We start from the raw sequence: 21,801 nt of genomic DNA, 5'->3' as shown, positions 1-21,801 counted from the left end.
AAATATATATATATATATATATATATATATATATATATATATATATATATATATATATATATATAATTACCTGTTTGTGTGTACTTACTTTCTTACTGTTTGTGTATTTCCAGGAAAAAGTAACCCATACTGTGAGGTAACCATGGGTTCCCAGTGCCATATCACAAAAACATTACAGGTATGACTACATCTACAACATTTTTTATTTTTATTTTGTATTGCTACATTATTGATTCAAGATGAAGAAACATTTGGAAAGTTGTGTTATTGTTCCTCATCCAAAACGTACTCTGTGATCCTCCTTTAGACGAATAAGAAAAAAATGGTTTGAAAATTCAGTAGGAATTCTCCTTGTGGTTTCTTATTTTGACATTTGAATTTTTAAAAAGAGATAGTCTAAGTCATTGAGAAGAACCTATTTTGTAGTTAAAAAATGTGTGCCATAGGTCTAATTTCATTATTTAAACTATATATATATATATATATATATATAATACATTGATTGACTGTCCAATTCATCTTTGAACTGACTGAAACATTGTTTTTATTCTTTAATTAAGTTTTGTATTGGACCAAGTCTGCCGAGCCATCAATTGGCTGATAATCTTTTAGAAGAAGAAAAAGGTCTGGAGTTCTCAGAAGTTAAAAAAAAAAAATCATGAAGGTGCTCTTTGGAAAGGAACACAAAAGTAAAAAGAAAGACAGGTCTTACAAAATGTTTTTGCAAGAAGAGTGCCTTGGACCTGTCTTATTTGAATTGGCTGATAATGTTTAATTATTTAGTAATGAATAAAGTATTTGGTACAATATAAGATGACTCTCACACAAATGACTATGTGTTTGTGTATCAGATCATTCATTTTGCTGTTCTTTCTCTCTCTTCTCTGTGTAGGACACATTGAATCCAAAGTGGAACTCCAATTGTCAGTTTTTTATAAAGGACCTGGAACAGGACGTCCTCTGTGTCACTGTGTTCGAACGAGACCAGTTCTCACCTGACGGTCAGTCATAATAACAAGAACTGATTATATGATTACCTGCTCTCCAGTAGAGATACATGGCTTTGGGCGCCTGGGTAGCTCACCTGGTAGAGCATGCGCCTATATACAGAGGCTTAGTCCTCGACGCAGCGGCCGTGGGTTCGATTCCAACCTGCGGCCCTTTGCTGCATGTCGTTCCCCCTTTCATGTCTAAAGCTGGCCTATCTAATAAAGGCATAAAAAGATACATGGCTTTATTTTATATTTTTATCTCACTCTCTCTCTCTCTCTCCCTCTCTCTTTCTTTGACTCTCCCCCCCCCCCAGACTTCCTGGGCAGGACAGAGATCCGGTTGGCTGAAATAAAGAAGGACCAGGGCTCTAAAGGACCAATCACGAAGCGGTTGCTGCTCCACGAGGTTCCCACGGGAGAGATCGTCGTCAGGCTCGACCTCCAGCTGTTTGAAGAACCATAAAAAGAAAAAAGCTGGACAGGAACTAAGAGATATGATGTGGACCAGACAGTTGGGCTGGATTAGACTGGAAGACTGGATTATTTTTTTGGTCTGGTTCAGTTCCTTAGTGTTTACAGGCTGTTTATGTTTTAGGAGGGCTGTACATTTAGCTGAAGGACTGTAAAGGGAAATAAATCAGAAAATTCAGTAAAGTAGCAAGGCTGGATTGCCAGGTAACTCGTAACAGTTTTAACCAGTCAGCACAATGTTTTGAGAGTACATATCACTTTTCTGAGATTAATGTTCAACCTAGAACCAGGTTCCGATGAAATCACTGAATCTCTTAAATTCTATACTTGTATACTTTACAAATATAGCTTAGCTAATATTTCTTGAACTGCTGCTTTTCTGGTTAGACATTGTACCAGTTAAGCAGATTCTTACTGTAGTGGGAGAAAAGATGAAGACTCTGACAAGCAGCTGTTATAATGGACTCCACTGTGCTAAGTAGGCTTCCAAGGCACGTTTCTATTGTAGTCCAATCCAGTCTACGTCTGTCCTTCTTCAGTCTGGTCCAGTTCACTATTTAGTCCAATCTGGTTTAGTTTAATCCAGTCCAGTCCCCTTGGAGATCAGCCGGGTCTTTACTGTTTTCTCTTCCTCTGCTTCATCAGACACTCCAGTGACAATCCCAACCCTCCTTCTTTAGTCCCAACAAACCCAAACCTGTGTGTGTGTGTGTGTGTGTGTGTGTGTGTGTGTGTGTGTGTGTGTGTGTGTGTGTGTGTGTGTGTGTGTGTGTGTGTGTGTGTGTGTGTGTCAAGGCGGACAGGCTACTTAAAGGTACGCTTCACTGTACATTTTTATTTTATTTTATTTTTCACGTCACGTCTTACAACTCTCTCAGTCTTAATTTAAACTCCTCAGGCTTTCAGCTGTGAGGCTCTGCGTGTAACGGGACATTGCCATTTTGAATCTTGACCTTCACTGAACACTTGCCACGTTATCGCAGAAAAAGCTAAATATGTACAGGTCTAATGAGAAATGCTAACGACGCTATTAAGCTGAAAATATAGAAAGATTTTAACCCCAATATATGACAAGTGTCCAGTGTAAATAAATATCAAGATGTCCCTTTCACATGTCTCAATTATGATAACGCTGACAATAATATTGCTGAAACAATGGCACACAGGGAAAAAGTGGGACAGCTAATTTAAGTTGAGGTACTGTAAAGAAGAATGTCTTCATTTTTTTCTTATTTTTGTGATGTTGGACGCAGACGGGGGTCGTGGTTTTAGGTGATTCATGTCACACATCTTACCTCTGTTGTTATGTTGCTGCTGTGTGGAGCTGTCACAGTGGCCGTCACTATGCAGGGGAGGGACAACCCTGAAAGAATCAGGGGCCGGGGCAAGGGGCCCTCGAAAAACATGCTAGGTACTACAGACATTTAATACGGAGAGCCTTTAAGGCCATTTCCACACTCTAACCCTGAGGAAGCTCGGTGTAAAAATAATGTTACTGTGCGTCGGCACTCCCAGCACTTTTAAAACACACACTGTCGCTGATCCTAGAGCAGAGCAGGACTCGAGTGAACGATGTTGCACTGTGGCCATTTTGAATAGTCAAAACTTGTTAACATGTAACATATAAAGTGGCTCATGAATATATGTTTTTCAATGGCTCAGTAGTTGTGTTTGATCCTCTGACTCCTGGTCTTTTTATCAGCCGGGAAGCAAAAGAACGAGCAAGATCCGTTGCTTGTATGAGTACATCTCGGTACGAAACACACACAGGCACTGCAGCTTTAGCGAGAGATCCAGTTATGATGTCACTTACGCGTCTTTTGGGGTCCAGTCTTTCTAATTATGTTTTTTTTTTTTTTTTTTTCCAGTCTTATACTTCAACAGATTAAAGGCAAACGGTGACTTTCTTGACTTGCAAAATTATGTTTTAAATTGACAAACACCAAATGTGTATGTCATGGCACAATTCCAACGGGATCATCACATTACTTGTCACTTGCCGTTGACTACTGTACATATTTTTTCCAAACTAAGGTCCCACGGTGGGACTTCTCTATACCTCTCTATAGGTCCAAATATTTTACGTTATGAAAACGTGAACTAATTCCTCCGCCGGTGTGTGAGATCCTATAACTTCTTATTTGTTAAGAAAGTCTGGGTATTTAACAAATACTAAAGGTTTCTATACTGGTGCCTTCACATGGGGTTGTGTTCGCCTTTTAACAAAGGTCAGCCGTGGCTTGGTAGCGTTGCATTCCCCACCCCCCCGACTCATTTCCTGGTTCTCCTTCTCCATTAACAACATGAAATCAAGGAGAGGGTTAACTTTTCCTGCTACAGATTTCCCACCGTGGTCAGAAAGAACAGAGGAGACACTTTGTTTCTCTCACTATGACTAGTCACTACTCGCTCCGAAGATAATCACCGTTACTCTCTCACTTGCTCTACCACACACTCCCCACACACACACACACACACACACACACACACACACACACACACACATGCCAGCCCTGCTATTCTCTTAAAGAGATTGACGCACAAGTATAAACTCCAGGCCACTTACGTAGGTTACGGAGAAAGCTCTGCGTGGAGCCTCCGCAGAACCATAAATCACACTTAAATCTTTCCCACCAAGAGTATTCAAAATGGCCACTGCATCAGCCGGTTGGACAGATCATGTTGCCAGTCGGTTCGTTCAGCAGAGCTGTAAGATATGTTAGTTAGCTAGCTACTTTGCCAGTTAGTAAATGAAGTTAGTCAGTTTTAGTAATTAAATGCCACGGTTACTGAATTACCACGGAGACAACCGATAGTTACCTTAGTGACCAGCCACTGTCCAATCAGAAGTCAGCGAGGCTCAGGCAGTCGCAGCAGCTTGACTGTGGAGAAAGGTGTGAACGAATGTTTGTCTCCCCAGACTGAAGATGATGATGATAAATAATGATGATGAAGTTGTCTTACATCCCTGTTACCCCTCCCCCCCCCCCCTCCTCCTCCTCCCCACACTGTACTCAAACTAATCCAGTTTGAACCCGTTCTTACTGTCCACCTTCCAGGTTGTGTATAATACTACTGCTATTTGAGAGTTAATATATGAGTGCTACAGGGGCGATAGTGACAGCCTGCTGTTAATTATCACTGTAGAAGATGATGTACGTTGTTGTCTTTCAATGTTCAGAATAAACTTCAGTTGGACCAAGATGGCAGCGGCCTGTATTGTTGGTTTTCTTTGGCAAATCATTTGGTTTGAGCCAGCATGCTCACATAATCACATAATGTTGTTAGGGCTTGAGCCCCCCTAAAAAGTCTAAAATCGCCCATGACCTTGCTCCAGCTCTGTCTTGTGCTGGCTGCCAACCAATCTGCGTTGAAACAGAAATGTAGCCACAAAAACGCCGGAAGTTAGCCAACCATTCCTTCAAAATAAAAGCGCCTGGAAAGTAACTAAGTAACTTGTACTACTTAAGTACAATTTTGAGGTATTTTTCTTGAGTCTTTCCATTTTATGCTATGTCCTACTTCTTCTTCTCTACATTCATTTAAGAGCTATAGTTACTTTTCAAATTCACATACTAAACAAGTGAGCAGTTTATAAAATATGACCCATTGTCCTAGATCAGTGGTTCTCAAACTTTTTACACCACATACAACTTTAGGAAATGTTAGGCTCTCCAAGTACCACCATCATGGCCCGCATTCAAATAGGGTACCATAGGCCTACCTTAAAACAACATTTGTTGTTGACAGCCAAAGCCACGTTGTACTTTCTCCGTCCCGCTACAACTGAATCCAAGGTAACAATGCACTTAGTCTATACCCACGCCCTTCCACTTCCGGGATTGCTCTGTTGCCGTCAGAAATTGCGCCGGATGTCCTTCTTTACGGCCGGATGTCTGTTACCTTCAGCTTTGTGTGTGTTGGCATTCTAAACTCCGGTGGTTTCATGAGGACTATGGTTGACTGCATAACTTTTTTTGTCATTTTTAGGCCTTTTTTCTGACAGGACAGCTTTAGACATGAAAGGGGGCGAGAGAGGGGGAATGACATGCAGTAAATGGCCGCAGGTTGGAACCGAATCCGCAGCCGCTACGTCAAGGACTGAGCCTCTTTATATGGCCGCGCGCTATAAATTACACATACACCTGCATAACTGCATCTTTCACATAGCAGCTTAACACAGAAAACAGCGCTGAAAATGTCCATTTTAACATGGATAATTGTAATGGATAAACATAATATTATCTACTTGTGTAATTCCTGAGGAGCTTTACACAACCTTTTCAGAGCTGAATATTTCATCACTAGTGTTAAAGCCTAGAATTACGGGAAGGTGTTTACGTAGGTGGACCATTCATTGCAGTAGGCTGTGAGAAAATGAAAATGGAACTCGTGAGCAGAACAAGTGTTGTTTGGCAGTACTTTCAGTCCAAAGAAGGCCATTCAAGTCCAGCTGCATGTTCAATTTGCAATGCTGATTTGTCTCGTGGTGGCAAGGACCCTAAACAATACACAACATGGCCACTGTTAAAACATTAAATACAAATAAAATGAAAAACACACTGCTGTGGACGTTGTTTACCTCAGTAATGTGTTTACTGTGTTAATGGACTGAGGATGGGAGTAGAAGTCGGTATTCAGTTTCGGATTCTGCAGAATCTTAAAATTGGCCGAATCCCAAAAATATAGATTCAGTGCATCCCTAATTAAAAGGGGGGGGGGCGTGGGGGTGGTATTTGTTATTTGTGAGCCGCCTCTTCTTCATCACACCACATTTAGGTTCTCGTTGAGGCTTTTATTTTGATAACCGTGACCGGAAATTCGCTTGTCTTTTTTGTGGTTCTTGACCCCAGTCTTTGGAGGCTTTAAACAGAGCGCTTTATGTGCTATAAAACACACAGGACAGCTCTACTAACCAACAACATGTCAGCTGGCTAATAAACAAACAAAAACAAACGGTTAGAAGTCGATTTAATCGGTTCGGGTCAACACATGAAGAGGGTCTTTATCGGCGCGTTTACATTAGCTAGCTAAATGACGTCATTGCGATTTGTTATTTCGCATTTTGTGCATTTTTAATCACCCTTTAAAACATTCCTCAGTGTGTCTAAAGTGATAAAAACACAGCTTAACACTGTCATGGTGGAGGACGGAGAGCGTAAGGACATGAAGTACTCTCCCAGAGCGACCTGACATTCTTCCTCAACGTTTACCAGAGTTAGAAACTTACACACTAACACAGATCTGTTAATTAAACAACCATGGCCGCTGCATTTTTCAGAAGAGGAATAGGATTACATGTAAGAGTAAGTAATGTTGTTGTTTTTCATTCTCAATTACACATGACTTTAAATTCACCCCATGTATTAAACTATGAATAGTAATGACTGAAGCCTGCCTTTTCAATACCTTCACATACAAACATGAATAAAGTATTTCATATGGTGAGTATAATCAATGCATTTAAGGTTATTGCATGCATTGCACGTTTACTGAAACTCTGTATCCTCAGCTGTAAAATGTACATTTCTCTAAATGTAAACACTAAAAACAATGTGAGTGAGGCCCTTCTATATATAAAGTTCTTTTAAAAAAAAAGAATGGCATTTACATAATAAAAGTATACACTTGCAACATATATAACTGTCATTGACCAAAGCATCTTGGGACAAACCTAAGATAATATTTGCAATGTGGTCTTTTTAAACAGGAACAAAACGTTACAGTGTATTGAACACCTGAAAATGTAACCATTCAAACTGGAAATAAGTTTGCCATCTGTCATCAGAATTACCTTGTGCATCCAATAACTGTGTGTGTGTGTGTGTGTGTGTGTGTGTGTGTGTGTGTGTGTGTGTGTGTGTGTGTGTGTGTCCAGTGTATTAACAGGGAGTTGTGCAGAGTGGTATGGAGGCAACAAACTGCACTGTTCAGCTCCAAACCATCAGACAGACAACCCCCCCGCAGGACACACATCAGTAAGACAAACACACTTGATTTTCTGTTGGGTCTTTACTTTTTTATATATTATATATATATAATATTATTCCTTCTAATGGAAGAGTAAGGATAGTAACTAGTGGTGAGAAAGGACCCCTAAACTGACACAAATTAGCCCAGGGACCCACATTTGATAGTATTTTTGCTTTTAGATGTTTTATCCAGAAGGTGAATGAAACTCATGACCAAAATAGTCATACAATCTTACATTATGTCCCATTGAAATGGCGCTTCCTTGAAAAACACTAGAGTTAAGCTAGGTATGGGCAATATCAATAAAATCCTCTATCACAATATAATTGTATGTAATATTTGTATAGCAAAAAATATTGTGATCTGCTTTTTTATATAGGCAGACAGGGGCGCCCGGATAGCTCAGTTGGTAGTGTGGGAGCCCATATATAGAGGTTTACTCCTCGACGCATCGGGTTTGACTCCAACCTGCGGCCCTTTGCTGCGTGTCATTCCCCCTCTCTCTCCCCTTTCATGTCTTCTGCTGTCCTATCCAAATAAAGGCTGAAAATGCCCATATATATATATATATATATTTACAGATAGGCCTCTACTGAAGTGATTATATGCTCTGTCTGTATTTTCTTTTACTGACAGAGAAAGCCAAGCCTCAGCCAGCAGTGGATGTCGCTAAACTCCTGGAGCAACTCTTCTCCCAGCGCAGGCCGGGCACAACGCCTCCTGCTGGTAAAGGTCAGCACATTCAGGATGTCGTGTAGTAAAGTCACATTTACAGATTTCAGTCAACACAGCAGGCGATGGTAATTTGCAGCAGCAAGGAGAGCTGGTTGTGGATTTTGACAGGATTATTTTGTCCCCCTGCAAGTAGTCTGAAAATCAAGATTAGGAGGATTTAACTCTTGTGAGCCCCGTCTCCATCACACCACATGCAGTGGTACTTTTCCGTGTATCATTTGTGGCTTTCGGTTTTTAGACTATTTCAACTTGTGGTTATGTAAATTTGGTTTATTCTCTTATGTTTTTGTGTGTAAGTGACTGATAGAAACAACAATCTTTGAAATTAGTCCAGTATTAGACGTGAACGTTGTCTTACTCTTTGACAGAAAGGTCGACCTCCTTAGAAATCCTTTCCATAATGTTGTCAGAAACATAGAATATTAATCTGAGCCTGTCAGCGGCAAAACGAGCACTTTTGTGAACGTAAATATAAGCTGAACAATTGTCCTGTTAACTTACATTGTAGCTTGTTTGGCCGCTGCCGACTGCAGCGATCTTGCTTAATACTGGACCAATGTCAAAGATTGTTGTTCCCATCAGTCACTTAGACACAAAAACATAGGAAAATAGGGTCCAGATAAAAAAAAACAAAAAAACGGAAGTTACCCTTTAACAGACTGTTAATTAATTCAATCATTCAAACGCTGATTTGTTCTGCTTGTTTCTGGCATGTGCTGAGTGGTTTTACTTATCCCCCTTCCCCCCTCCCCAATCCCCTTACATCCTCTTTTTTCCCTCCCTCTCTCCCACAGCTCGAACTGCCAAAGCCTCCTCCGTTCCTGCCAAAGCCTCCGCCGTTCCTGCCAAAGCCTCCTCCGTTCCTACCGAAGCCTCCTCCGTTCCTACCGAAGCCTCCTCCGTTCCTGCCAAAGCCTCCTCCGTTCCTACCAAACCTCCTTCCACCTCCTCAGTGAAGTTCTCCACCCCAAATATTCCTCATTTGTCAAAGACTGAACCAGCACTGTCTGTCTTTCCTGCTGCTTCTAGTTCTAAACACGTAGATGCTGATAGTCTTCCGTTTGTGACTCTTCCTACAACCTCAGGTTCCTCTCTAAGCAGCACAACACCGGCATCGTTAGGATCAGAAGCAGCGGCAATAGAATGCCAAACCTCGGCTGAAACAATAAAAACCAAAGTAGAAACTGCCACAGAGCCAGTTGAACTCAAAACTGCCACAGCACTGCCCTTATCAGCCCGCATGGTGGAGACAAATGCAGAGACATCATCTTTTCCAGCTGCTACACGAGAACCCATAATAGAAACTAGAATAGAATCACGAGTACCGCGCCTATCTCCTGCGAAAACACCAGAAGTTAGAGCTGCTGTTGTTGAAGGTCCCGTAGAGCCTACAGTAGATGCTCCAACTGAGGAAGTACAAACCAAACGCGCAGACTCAGGAGTGGTTGATGTCTCACACACTGCCAAAGAAGAACCCCTAATAGAAACTACAATAGAATCCCCAGTAGAAGCCATCCGTTTTCCTGTGGAAACACTAGAAACTAGAGCCGCTGTTGTTGAGCGTCCAGTAGAGCCTACCATAGACGTCAAAGTAGATGCATCAGCTCAGAAAGTAGAAACAAAAAGCCCAGATTTAAGCGCGGTTGACATTTCACACACTGCAACAGTAGAACCCGTGTTAGAAACTACAGTTGAACCGTCAGTAGAGACCAGCACCTCTCCTCTGGAAACACTAGAGAGTAGAGCTGCTCTTGTCGAATGCGCAGTAGAGCGTACAGTAGATGCAACAGTAGATGCTCCAGCTCAAGCAGTACAAACCAACAGCACAGACTCAGGTCCTGCTGAAGAAGAACCTTTAATAGAAACAACGATAGAACCAGCAGCAGAGGCCAGCAGCTCTTCTGTTTCTGAAGGTACAATAGAGCCTACAATAGAAACAGAAGCCGCTGATAACCTCTCACGCACCGCCTTAATCAAAACTGTACAAGAATCTGCACCCTTGCCTTTGAAAAACGAATCTACAGTAGAATCATGCTCAGTAAGTGTTGCTGTGGAGGAGGGACTGAGCCAGTCTGAAGAAATGACGTTAGAGTCAGTAACACTTCATGTAGACAAGGCTCTGGTAGGGTCTTTAAAAACTGATGAGCTCCTCCGAACAAAATCGGTGCTCGATGAAAAGGCAGAAAAACAGTTTCAAGAGTTGTTAGTCCAGACGGGGATCGGAGCCGAGGACAAAGCCGCAGCTGAAACTGAGAATTCAAGCAAAGATGAGAGTGATGTTCTTTTAAATCGGGACTCTCTGTCTGAGTATCTTCAAGAGTTAGAAGGAGAAAGTGGCACTTTGGTGAAAGAGCGTCATGTTCCTGCTGTGCTTTCCAATACTCCTGGCACGTTAAAAACAAGTTCAGCCTCCGATCCACCTGCAGGAGCATATGGAGAGTCTTTGCAGACGGAGGAGAAGGCACCCGAAGCAGAAGCCATGACGCTGGAATCTATAACTTTAGCAAAAATGAAGGCTGAAGTTGGAGGCCTTGAAACCGATGTACTGCGAGAAACGAGGAATGCTCTCGAGAAAGAAGCTGTTGTACTAGCAAAAGAAGAGAAGATGAAAGTTACTGCCACAATAAAAGATGTTGCAGTTTTTGAGGACACAGAGGCTGACATTTTAACACTAGATTCTATCTCTGAAGCCACCGATGCAATACAAGCGGAAACAGCTGTTATGCTGGAGGCCACATTCGGTTCTGAGCAAGGACCGAGGCAGTCTCCGGACGCTTTACTTGTTCACCAAAAAGTGGGGCAACTGGATGAAGAGATTGGTCAGGAAGCAGAAAAAGAGTCCGGAGAGCAGCAAGCGAACTTTTTGGAGGCCATGAGTCTGAAGTCTTTGACTTTGGCTGAAGATGAGGCCTCCGTGGGAACTCTGGATAATGAGTCTCTGAGCGAAACCACCAATTATCTGGAGAAAGAAAGTGAGATTGTTGCTGGAGAGAAGAGGATGGAGGTAGATAACATGGTGGCATCGGAAGAGACGTCTGAGGCTGTGACGATCGAGTCTCTATCTCAGTCTGAAGCTGGCGTTCTGTCTGAAGATCTGCAGACAGATGCACTGATGGATGAGCAACTCTTTTCCGTTCCTGGACACGTGACAGGGGTAACAGAGCATGTAAGAGCTGATATTTTGGATGGTAAGTTTGACTCCTGAAGGCGATTAGCTTAGCTTAGCTTTAAGACTTGAAGCACGAAAAAAAAAAAAAGCCTGGCTTTGTCCAAAGTTTAAAAATATGCCTCTCTCATTCTTTGATCCGTACACAAACAGACATGTAAAAAATGACACGCTGGGGAATTACATGCTGTAACTGTTTCTTCTTTGGCCGCAGTGACACTCTTGAGCGGCAGATAAACCGATATTTGTCAAGAAATTGTCACCTCGTAATTCAATGTAAGATCACACATTGCTGTTTTTACATTTCTATTTGTGTCAGGATTAAACAAAGTAGATACAGCATGTTAACGTGAGAATCGGAGGTGTATAGGTGGATTTGGTAAACTTTAGAAAGAGCCAGGTGAGCAGTTTCCCTCTGGCCTTTAAATTAGGCGTATCATTTCCAAGCTCTCCGCAAGAAAGCTAAGAAACGTGTTTCACAAAATGTTAAAATATTCCTGTAAACTCTGTGATGGAGGCTTTAGAAATAGATGTGTTGATTGAAACTGAGACAACCTCAGAGGAGATACAGACAGAGCAGAAAGCATTTTTTTTAAGTGCTCATATTATGCTTTTTGGCTTTTCTTTATTGTGTTATATATATTTTTGTGCACGTTATAGGTTTACGTGAAAAAGCCCAAAGTCCCCCCCCAAAGGGACTTACCATCTCCAACAGAAAACACTGTTCACAAACTGCTCCAAACAGCTCTATTGTAGTCCAGCCTTTACTTCAGAGACAAACGTGGTCACTTTGTAACACGTTATAATGCTCGCCTAGCTGCTAGCGTGGCACGCCCTCATGCTCTGCAACTGACTGGCTAGCAGTCCTTACCTAGCTACTGCGCATCCAACAAAGATGGAACAGAAGTGAGATGTCTCACTCTGTAGCTAAAACGGAGAGCTCAAAAGAGCAGCTGCAGCAATGTGCAGTACAACAAAAATATGGTGTTTTTTGAAAATGAAACCACATAAACCTTTTCTGGTACAACCTCTAAATACAATTATGAACCTGAAAATGAGCACAATATGAGCACTTTAAGCTGTCAGAGATTTGGACTATAACAGAAGTTGAGGCTTTAGAATCAGCTCTTGTCCGTATCTGTCCTGTTTCCGGGGTTGTTACAGCAACGGTTGCCAGTGGGTCAGTCGACGTCGTTGACACAGCGACTGCAGTCACATGTGATTTTCCAGCTTCTCCCGCTCTGAAGGACGAGCCGCCGGAGGAGGAGGAAGCACAGGCTGAAGCCTTGGGGAATGAAGATGGTAAAGGGACACACACGGGTAAACACAGTGCAGATATGTACACAGCCCTAGCTCATATCGGACAATTGAACAAGCGGAAAAGAAAAAGTGATTGTTGGATTGTCTGTTTCATAAAGTTACAGAATTCTAATTGGATGCAGTTGCCCCCAAATTCCATCGTTGAAACAGGGATCTGACAAGCACGTTGTTCTAAGACGAGAATAGTTTTTGAATCAAAAATCAATATTGAATCGAATCGTGACATTATCTGAATCGTGCACCCCTACTAAGCATACTGAGGCTACATTTACATCGCTACGTTTTGGTTTAAAAACAAATATTGTTTGCTACGTTTACACCTCTCGTTCCCCCTGCTCTGGCGTTTCCGAGCCCCTAAACCGGAGAAATTTGGAAACACTTCTGACCCCGTTTAGGTTTGGAATCTCCGAGGTTGTGTTGCAGTCTCAGCGGCCGCAAACGGAGCCCTTTGGCAACACCGACACTGACGCACACAACGTTTCGCCGCCTGATTGGGTCATGACGTCTCGTTCTCTGAGACTAACGTTACCATGGCAACTACCAGCAACGGGCAGAGTTTACATGCCGCCTCCTGTTTCCCCCGGCACGCGCATGCCCAGTATACCAGAATGTTGATGAGATATGCGGTTTGGAAACATAGCATTGTAAATGTAGCCTGAGGCCTTTACTGTATTCTAGTGTTTCAGTTGCCTAACTTCATCTGTACCATAAATTAACTGTATTTGCTATAACCATAAACCTTCTTGAGCGTTAACCATACCGTAGTTCCTAGGCATGGATATTTCAGAAATAGGTTATTTTAAACACGTTGGTCTGTAACGTTCAAAAACGTCATAAATCGTCTAATATCAACGTAGTCTGTTGATATGGTTGGCTTTTAATAGTATTCTTTTTCTTCATGTGTTTTTCAGATTTAGATCCAGTGCAGAGACTCTTCCTGGAGATGATCAGAGAATACAAAAACATGCACAGGTAGCGAGACAAAAGAGGTTTCCTGTTATATTTACTAGGATGGTCCCAAGGCCTAAGGAACAACCAAAAGACTGGTGGTTCAATTCCATATGGGTTGGCTTGTTAAAGGAATAGTTCAACATTTTGGGACTTAACGCACAGACAGGAAAGTTGCATTGATCTTCTCATTTAACGCATTGAGGCCTTGAGTCCTTTGTTAATGTGTAGGCTTTGAATTATACAATGTTCTCTGTTAGTAATAGAAAGATAGTTGAAATTGAGCTGCTTTTTCCAAAATAAACTGCCATCGTATCAGGCATGCATGCATCACATTTAAAAATGCTTCATTTGGAACATAACTGTTTAAAATAGACAAGAATATAGTTTCTGTCATGTCTTTCAGGTTCTTTTTTATTGTACTAAATTATTTTATGCTGCAGCTTTGGCCAGGTCTGTCTTGTAAAAGAGATAATGTATCTCAAGATACTTCCTGTTCATATGATATATATATATATATATATATATATATATATATATATATATATATATAATATGATGTACACAGTACCTTTTAAAAACAATGACTGGAGGCAGAGATTCCAAAATATCCACAATGATAACAACACGAGAAAAACAAAGATGGAATACTGAAGGGAAACTGTGATGTTGAGATGTAATGTGCAAGAGACATTTATTAAATGACAACCATTTCTGGTTTTATTTCCCCCATCCACTCCTCTCTAAGGTTGAATGGAGGACTGCTGGAGGCGGAGCCAGATTACGAAAAATACCTGTCAGAGGAGACAGCAAAGCTCCAGAGACTTTATGGAGGAGGAGACCTGAGCAGCTTCCCTCAGTTCACCTTCACCGGTGAGAGAGAGATGCAGTGGAGAGGGAGGTTCAGTCACAGAGAACTGTTATGACTTTAGACACAGCATTATATGTAGAGCTGTATCAGGGGCAGGTTCTGTAAGTAAATATTCTTTTCATTTGCTTCACGGATATTCCAGAAAATCCCTCTGTGCTTGAATGTGCTTAACCCTCTGAGATCTAAGGGCATTTTCACATATGTTCTTAAATTGCCCTTTTTAGGGTATTTACATATGACCTGATCCCATGTGTTTCATATCAAAAATTCTCGGACAACAAACTCGGCTTTCCGTATAGTGACGCCCAAATGTTTTCTAGAGCAATGTGTAAAGAGATCATTTGGGGCTAAAGCTAACACGTTGATGTTGGCCTTTTTGAAATTCCTCAAATCTCTTTTGAAAACAAACCTTAACTTATGATGTGTTGGACGAATTGTTGCAGTGATTGAAATGAGTTTACCAAAGTCTTAGGTTATATATGATTAAAATAGTAAATAAATGTCTGAAATGAAATTTTGTAATATCACTTTTTGAGTAGGAGTTTTGTCAAACAACGTTTAGACGCGCCACTGCGTCTTTCGTCCTCAAAAGGTTAAAGCTGTGCTTAAAGTGCTCATATTATGCTTTTTGGCTTTTTCCCTTTCCTGTATTGGGTTAAATATCTTTTTGTGCATGTTATAGGTTTACAAAGTGAAAAAGCCCAAAGTCCACCCCAAAGGGACTTACCATCTCCAACAGAAAACACTGTTCACAAACTGCTCCAAACAGCTCTATTGTAGTCCAGCCTTTACTTCAGAGACAAACGTGGTCACTTTGGAACACACGTTATAATGCTCGCCTAGCTGCTAGCATGGCACGCCCTCATGCTCTGCAACTGACTAGCTAGTAGTCCTGAACTAGGTACTGCGCGTGTGCGACTTCCAACAAAGATAGGAACAGAAGTGAGATGTCTCACTCTGTAGCTAAAACAGAGAGCTCAACACACAGGGTGAAAGAGGAGCTGAATGTGCTCATATATCATCAGCTCATATATATATATGAGCTGATGATTTAATAGATCTACGCTGACAAGATGAACTTTCCTTATCAGTCATCATAAATAAGAAGTTCTGCTCAAGGGATAATTGGCCTATCACAGATTAATCATTATTGGTATATGCCCATAAGAAAACAAGAAATAGACCGCCACTTTTTGAAGAGTTTGAAGCCTGAAACCAAGCCAACAAACTAAACAACAAAAAAAGAAAGAAAAAAAAAAAAATACAAATGTACAAGACTGTGTACGTAACAATCGTAGAGTTCAGTGGAAGCAGCTCAATAGCCCTTCGTTGGTGTGGTAATCATCAGCTCCACCAATCAGACACGTCGCTGTTATGCTTAGGATTGTGGGTCGTGTAGTACTTCTCCATGACATCGCGACTAAAACTTGTTTTTCTGAAAACGAGGTTGATTTCAGACGGACTTGTGGCTTCTACAGTGGTATACAATATCGTTCCACAGTCTCATAGCTCGTGGTGAGTCTACCTTGGGTTGTTACAACATTATGGCTTTCAGAATATGAATAGGATTTTCACTTCCAGAAGCACACTGTTGAGCCCTTTTGCAGTAAGAAAAGTGCCAAAGATATGTTTTAGAAAATTATCAATGGTGTCGAAAGAGAGCACTGACAAGTTTATTCTTCTTACTCTCAATTCTTCAATAACCACATTTTAGGGAATCCTTACGTGTTTGTTTATATGAAAGAAAAAGATTATCGGAAGATATATTATTATCCCATTTTATAAACTCTCAAATATTGACTGGAATTGGCCTCAATAACCCAGTATTAATCTGGCTCTAATACAAAGCCGAGCCAGTCTGCCCTCAAGAAGCACATCATGTCTGATGGAGCTGATTACAGTCACACACTTTTGGAGTGGTTAAGATCTCCATGGTAACATAACATATCTGATGGATTAACTCACTTTTGGATTAGTGCATAGTGTAGTTTTTTTCAGTAGGGATGCGAGAAAAACACTTTTTTTAAGGCATCACAATGACATACATGATGGCTAATAATCCAATTAATTATGGAGATTATGAATTGTATTTTTACCTCTGGAACATGATGTTTCAGCTCTGTAGCACTGCAGCTGATTCATAGGCACTTTTTTCACTGCACAGAATAATTAAAGTATATGTAAAGTGACCAAATGAAAATAAATATATTCCCAAATATGTTCCCAAATATTACTTACTGCTGTTTTCTCTTTAGAGCCCAATATGGACCAGGATTCCAAATGATCCATGACGCCAACCTCCTACTCTTTATGCTCTTTCTCCTCCATTACCTCCTCATCTCAATTTTACTACATGGGAGAACAACAAGAGGGAGGGAAGAGGAAGCACATCACGTTTGTTTGGGTTATCTGACATTAAAATAAAGGAAAATGTATACCTGGCTGTTTGTTTGTACTGTGCAATGATGATAGTAATACATGATATATATACAGTATATTAATATTATATTATATTAAAGCAGCACTTTCAAAAAAGTAAATCTTGTGTTCTCTGTAGTGGGAGAAAGATGAAGACAAGCAGCTGTTATAATGGACTCAACTGTGTTAAGTAGGTCAGCATGAAATATGTTGTACTACCAAGGCTCGTTTCTATTGTAGTCCAGTCCAGTCTACGTCTGTCCTTCTTCAGTCTGGTCCAGTTCACTATTTAGTCCAATCTGGTTTAGTTTAGTCCAGTCCAGTCCCCTTGGAGATCAGCCGGGTCTTTACTGTTTTCTCTTCCTCTGCTTCATCAGACACTCCAGTGACAATCCCAACCCTCCTTCTTTAGTCCCAACAAACCCAAACCTGTGTGTGTGTGTGTGTGTGTGTGTGTGTGTGTGTGTGTGTGTGTGTGTGTGTGTGTGTGTGTGTGTGTGTGTGTGTGTGTGCGTGTGCGTGTGCGCGTGTGCGTGTGTGAAATGCAATTGTCACAGAGCAGTTGAGGCCTGGATGAACAGCAGGGGGAGCTGTTAGTTCAACATCTCTTGTCTACCTCCCTCTGTTTCTACACATTGATAGGTTTATATGTTTGTTTTCTTTATTAATGTCTGGTATGATATCAGCCTCTTTTTACATTCTCATGTATGTGTCTCCCACCCCGATCAGTTCACTTCAATTTTATTTATAGCACGTTTAAAAACAACCATAGTTGACCAAAGTGCTTAACAAGCTAAAAAAAAATCAACCCAAAATGATAATAAACACAAACAATACACAATACAAAATAACCAACAGTAGAAAAAGGTCGAGGTATCAAAGCTCAACTTGAATTTAAATCCAACGAATCATAGTGGGTCTAAAGCAAGGACTTGAATGTTCCAACGGTCCGAGATGTTCTTATTTAACCTGGATCTGGGCCCATCGAGGAGCATCTGATGGGAAGACCTCAGTCCTTTGACAGGTGTGTGGACTTGTAAAAGATCCGATAAATAAAAAGGCGACAACCCATTTAAAATATTAAAAACAAGCAAAACAATTTTAAAATCAATCCTGAAACAGACAGGAAGCCAGTGGAGCGTGGCCAAAACCGGTGTAATGTGGTCACGCTTTTTGGTCCCGGTTAAAAGTCGAGCTGCTGCGTTCTGGACTAACTGCAACCGACGAAGGGATGACTGATTCAATCCAACATATAAAGAGTTACAGTAGTCTAATCGAGACGTAATAAATGCATGTATGACTCTTTCGAAGTCTTTGCGTAGCAGGTAGGGCTTGACCTTAGCCAAAAGTCTCAGCTGGAAGAAGCTGGTTTTAACAACAGAACTAATCTCTTTGTCAAATGTAAAAGCACTGTCAAAAATCCCACCCAGATTCTTGGTAAAAGGACGAATATGGGAACCTAAAGTACCAAGAGCATCTACACAGGCACTAAAATGTTCAGCACGCCCAAACACAACAACATCAGTCTTATTGTCATTGAGACAGAGAAAATTCTGATCCAACCATATTTTGAGATCTCTCAAGCAGTTAAGCAAAGGCTGAAGTGTGTCCTTATCAATGTTTTTACAGGCAAATAGACATGTACAGTGTCTGCAATACAATGGAACGAAATGTTATGGCTAATTTTAAATGGACCCTAAGGGCAGCATGTATAGAGAAAAGAGCATGGGTCCCAAAATGGAACCTTTCACAAGAAAGAGGGGCAGCAGATGAAGAGCAATTACCAAGGTGGACAGCAAAACTCCAATCTGTCAAGTAAGATTCAAACCATTTGAGGGCTATGCCCGTAATGCCAACACTTTGTTTGAGTCAGGATAAAAGGATAGAGTGGTTGATCGTATCAAAGGCAGCAGTCAAATCTAAAAGCACTAAAACAGCAGTTTCCTGATCAGAGGGTCATCTGAAGAAAAGGGAGGCGAGTAGGTATCAGTCAGTTAACCTTAATAACACAGTGGATTGTAAAGCACTTACAGATAAAGTACAGTTGAGCTCAGCTTTTTAGTGTCTCGTTCTTAAGCTTAATAATAGGAACTAGTGACTTTCGGTTGAGTCATTTTCTACATTAGCAGTAATAATAAAGCCGTTACCGAAAAGCAAAGTGTACTGACTGCCTAACAAGGCATAACTACCAGAATAAGGAGCCAACAAAGCAAATGCATTCAAAACAAGCCATTTATTTGATGTTATTCTGAAAGGACACAGAGGTTTTTAGCTCCTCTCGGCCATGAAAGTGAGAGTCATTTTCCTTTATGATCCCTAATGTTGACCGTAGGATGATAACAGTGATTGCTTTGGGTCTATAATTGCCATGATGATGATGATGCTGGTGATTTTTTGTTTCATATTTTCCTTCAGCAGCGGCGTGGCGGTCCGTAGTGATGGTGAGGCTCGTATAGGCCTACAGTAAATATCCCATCATCCTGAAAGACAGTCACTTGTTGCGTGAAGTGCCGAGTCTATTTTTAGCCTGCTGTGCCCCAGGATGTATTTTGTAGTTACCCTAATGGCTGCTGGGCTTTCATGCATGTCACAGGGTTCAGTGTAACCACTGGGTGGTAGTAGCCCATATGGACCAAAGTATGGTGGTGGACTGGTAGCTGGAGAGAGCACTGCCAAGGTGCACTTGTAAGACCACAGAACCCCCAACTGCTCAGGCTACCTTTTCATGGGCAGCCCCCTCACTCTGACGTCTCTCCATTAGTGCATGTATAGGTACTGAAGCATGTGTGTGTGTAATGCAGGCATGTGTGTAATAACAACAGAGTGAACACATTGTAATTTCCCCTTGTGGGATTAATAGTATACATTGTTATTATTATTATTAATGTTCAACCACTATGGCTGATTAAGGCCTGTTTGTACCAGTTAAAATAGGGTTTACCAGTGCAGCTTACTAAAATTTATATTAATATTATACTGATATTAACCAGTATGTATCAAGTAGGCCTAGGCTATGTTTGTATGAAATGCAATCAAAGTGTCACATAGAGCAGTCAAGGCGTGGATGAACAGCAGGTGGAGCTGTCAGTTCAACATCTCTCCGTTTGGCTTACCTCTGTATACCTCCCTCTGTTTCTATGTCTCACACTCTCCCTCTTTCTTGCTCCTATACTGCATTTGGCTATGTTTGTTTGTGCATGCACTCTGTGTCTCTCAGCAGCACTGCCGACTGTTGTGTGGTGACAGATCCCCCCCTCAGTCACGACTCTGTGATAAAGATGGTGTGAGGCACAACCACAGACACACATACACACACCAAAAAAAAGCACCAAGCTACATCCTAAAAGATGCAATTTGAGTCCTTTCTCCTTTGTTTTGGCAGGGAAAAGACAAATCTGAATAGTAAATTAACTTACAATGTTTCCCAAAATAATTCGGCTATGTAAAAGGGAGTGGTAGAATAGAATAGCACAAAATAGAAGAGAGTTGTCATTCACATGTATTCAATTCCAGCTGTGTTGATAGGGATCAGGAGGATGCGCTTAGTGGCCCTGTGGTGACGTCACATGGTTTAGGCGGTCTCTCAGATTGCCTGCACGAAATACCGGCGTGAGGTGTGTGTTTTGTCCTTCAGTGTAGCTGTCTCTCTCCCTCTCTCTATACACACTCACTGCACATCACCCGCTACAACCACCACACGCGCTCACACACACTGTATCACACAGCTGGTTAGCTTCTAGCTAACGTTGTTTCTTTCCAACTGACGGCGTTGTGTTTACATTTAGTTTTTTTCGTACTGTTATGTGTAGACGTGATTATCGTTGAAGTAACGGATTATCTGCATCCCTTCCTCGGCTGACCGGGAGCTGCCATGGAATGCCGTGTTCTGTCCATACAGAGCCATGTAGTCCGGGGATATGTGGGCAACAAGAGTGCCTCCTTCCCATTACAGGTAAATACAACTTACATGCACCCATTATCGGACAACGGGCGACGATACACCCGTTATCGGACACGACCAATGCCTGAAATGGGCCAGTACTCACCAGTACTGAGTACAATTAAAGCGTCCACATGACTACCCTTCCTTCTAATGGTTAATAACAGTATTATTAATAGGATGATTTTTTTCTTACCAAAAAGGCTATATATAAAAAATAATAAACGATTCATTGGGAAAACAAGCAATGCTATGTAAAATCAGACATTCAGCACCGCTATATAGCCCAAATGGATTGATCCTTTAATAACCACGTTTTCAGTCTGTGATGATGATTCGACCAGATTGGTAACGTTAGTCGAACTAGTTTCCTGGCATCGAATCATCGAGTCGGGGTCACCCTACAAGATATACTCATGAATATTAATATATCCACAAAACATGCAACGATCATGGGTACTGGCACCTTTTTTGGTCTAATTCAGGCACTTGCCATGCTTGCCCACAAAACCGAACTGCGGCTTTCCATCAACGACTCATGTAAAGACCGATTTTTGTAATGATTAGGAGGGGGGTGGGCGCTACACCATAGTATCGCAATATTTTCCATAGCAATACTGTATCGATACACGGGTGCCAAGTATCGATCTTTTATTATATAAATTGCACATGAGCATTTTACTTTTTTCTACTACAATAATAAAATCGATTGCTTTTTCAGTCCACTAAACCTTTTTTTTCTGGTGAGGTCAGCAGGGGTGAACAATCAGATAGGTAATAAATTGCAATTTATTGCAGAATATCGCAATATGTTTAAAATCGCAATAGTATGGCACTGTGACATAAGTATCGTGATGATATCGTATCGTAGGGCTTCTGGTGATTCCCACCCCTAGTAATGATCCTTGCTAATTACATCGTACAAAGTTCGTACAATCTTTGCTAATAGAAATTGGTCATTCACCTA

The 21,801-nt window shown here is 41.3% G+C and overlaps 3 protein-coding genes across 12 annotated transcripts in view; all 3 read left to right on the top strand.

Moving 5' to 3' along the window:
* The window catches only part of itsn1 (intersectin 1 (SH3 domain protein)), a 54,667-nt gene extending 51,559 nt beyond the window's left edge, over nt 1-3,108 (top strand). For all 3 annotated transcript variants that reach the window (XM_078273845.1, XM_078273846.1, XM_078273844.1), the window contains exons 43-45: nt 114-178; nt 893-1,001; nt 1,307-3,108. In XM_078273845.1, the coding sequence (XP_078129971.1) occupies nt 114-178; nt 893-1,001; nt 1,307-1,455 (323 nt within the window). In that variant the 3' untranslated portion in view covers nt 1,456-3,108. The remainder of the gene's footprint in view (nt 1-113; nt 179-892; nt 1,002-1,306) is intronic.
* A 3,206-nt stretch (nt 3,109-6,314) lies between these two features.
* On the top strand, nt 6,315-17,005 carry LOC144532533 (uncharacterized). 7 transcript variants are annotated; one of them, XM_078273333.1, is made up of 8 exons: nt 6,315-6,769; nt 7,342-7,441; nt 8,073-8,168; nt 8,966-11,359; nt 12,502-12,657; nt 13,569-13,629; nt 14,354-14,478; nt 16,732-16,863. In XM_078273333.1, the coding sequence occupies exons 1-8, from the start codon at nt 6,725-6,727 to the stop codon at nt 16,758-16,760; spliced, it is 3,006 nt and encodes a 1,001-aa protein (XP_078129459.1). In that variant the 5' UTR covers nt 6,315-6,724; the 3' UTR covers nt 16,761-16,863. The 7 variants fall into 7 exon arrangements, with proteins under 7 accessions (XP_078129459.1, XP_078129460.1, XP_078129456.1 ...); XM_078273334.1 differs by lacking the exon at nt 14,354-14,478 and having other exon boundaries at nt 12,502-12,639; nt 16,732-17,005; XM_078273330.1 differs by lacking the exon at nt 14,354-14,478 and having other exon boundaries at nt 16,732-17,005.
* A 3,492-nt stretch (nt 17,006-20,497) lies between these two features.
* The window catches only part of pdxkb (pyridoxal (pyridoxine, vitamin B6) kinase b), a 36,268-nt gene continuing 34,964 nt past the window's right edge, over nt 20,498-21,801 (top strand). For both annotated transcript variants that reach the window (XM_078273345.1, XM_078273344.1), the window contains exon 1: nt 20,498-20,846. In XM_078273345.1, the coding sequence (XP_078129471.1) occupies nt 20,766-20,846 (81 nt within the window). In that variant the 5' untranslated portion in view covers nt 20,498-20,765. The remainder of the gene's footprint in view (nt 20,847-21,801) is intronic.

The sequence above is a fragment of the Sander vitreus genome, chromosome 17 (assembly GCF_031162955.1).
Source record: "Sander vitreus isolate 19-12246 chromosome 17, sanVit1, whole genome shotgun sequence".
Classification (NCBI taxonomy): Eukaryota; Metazoa; Chordata; class Actinopteri; order Perciformes; family Percidae; genus Sander; species Sander vitreus.
Note: the sequence above shows the minus strand (reverse complement) of the source record. Positions and strands in the feature narration are given on the sequence as shown.

Bases quoted from the DNA above. Each gene is read 5' to 3' on its own strand.
- LOC144532533 (XM_078273328.1), top strand. From the start codon at position 6,725: ATGGCCGCTGCATTTTTCAGAAGAGGAATAGGATTACATGTAAGA. The intron at 11,360-12,501 runs GTAAGTTTGACT...GGGTTGTTACAG, and splicing joins AAGAGCTGATATTTTGGATG to CAACGGTTGCCAGTGGGTCA. The intron at 13,630-14,353 runs GTAGCGAGACAA...CTCCTCTCTAAG, and splicing joins GAATACAAAAACATGCACAG to GTTGAATGGAGGACTGCTGG.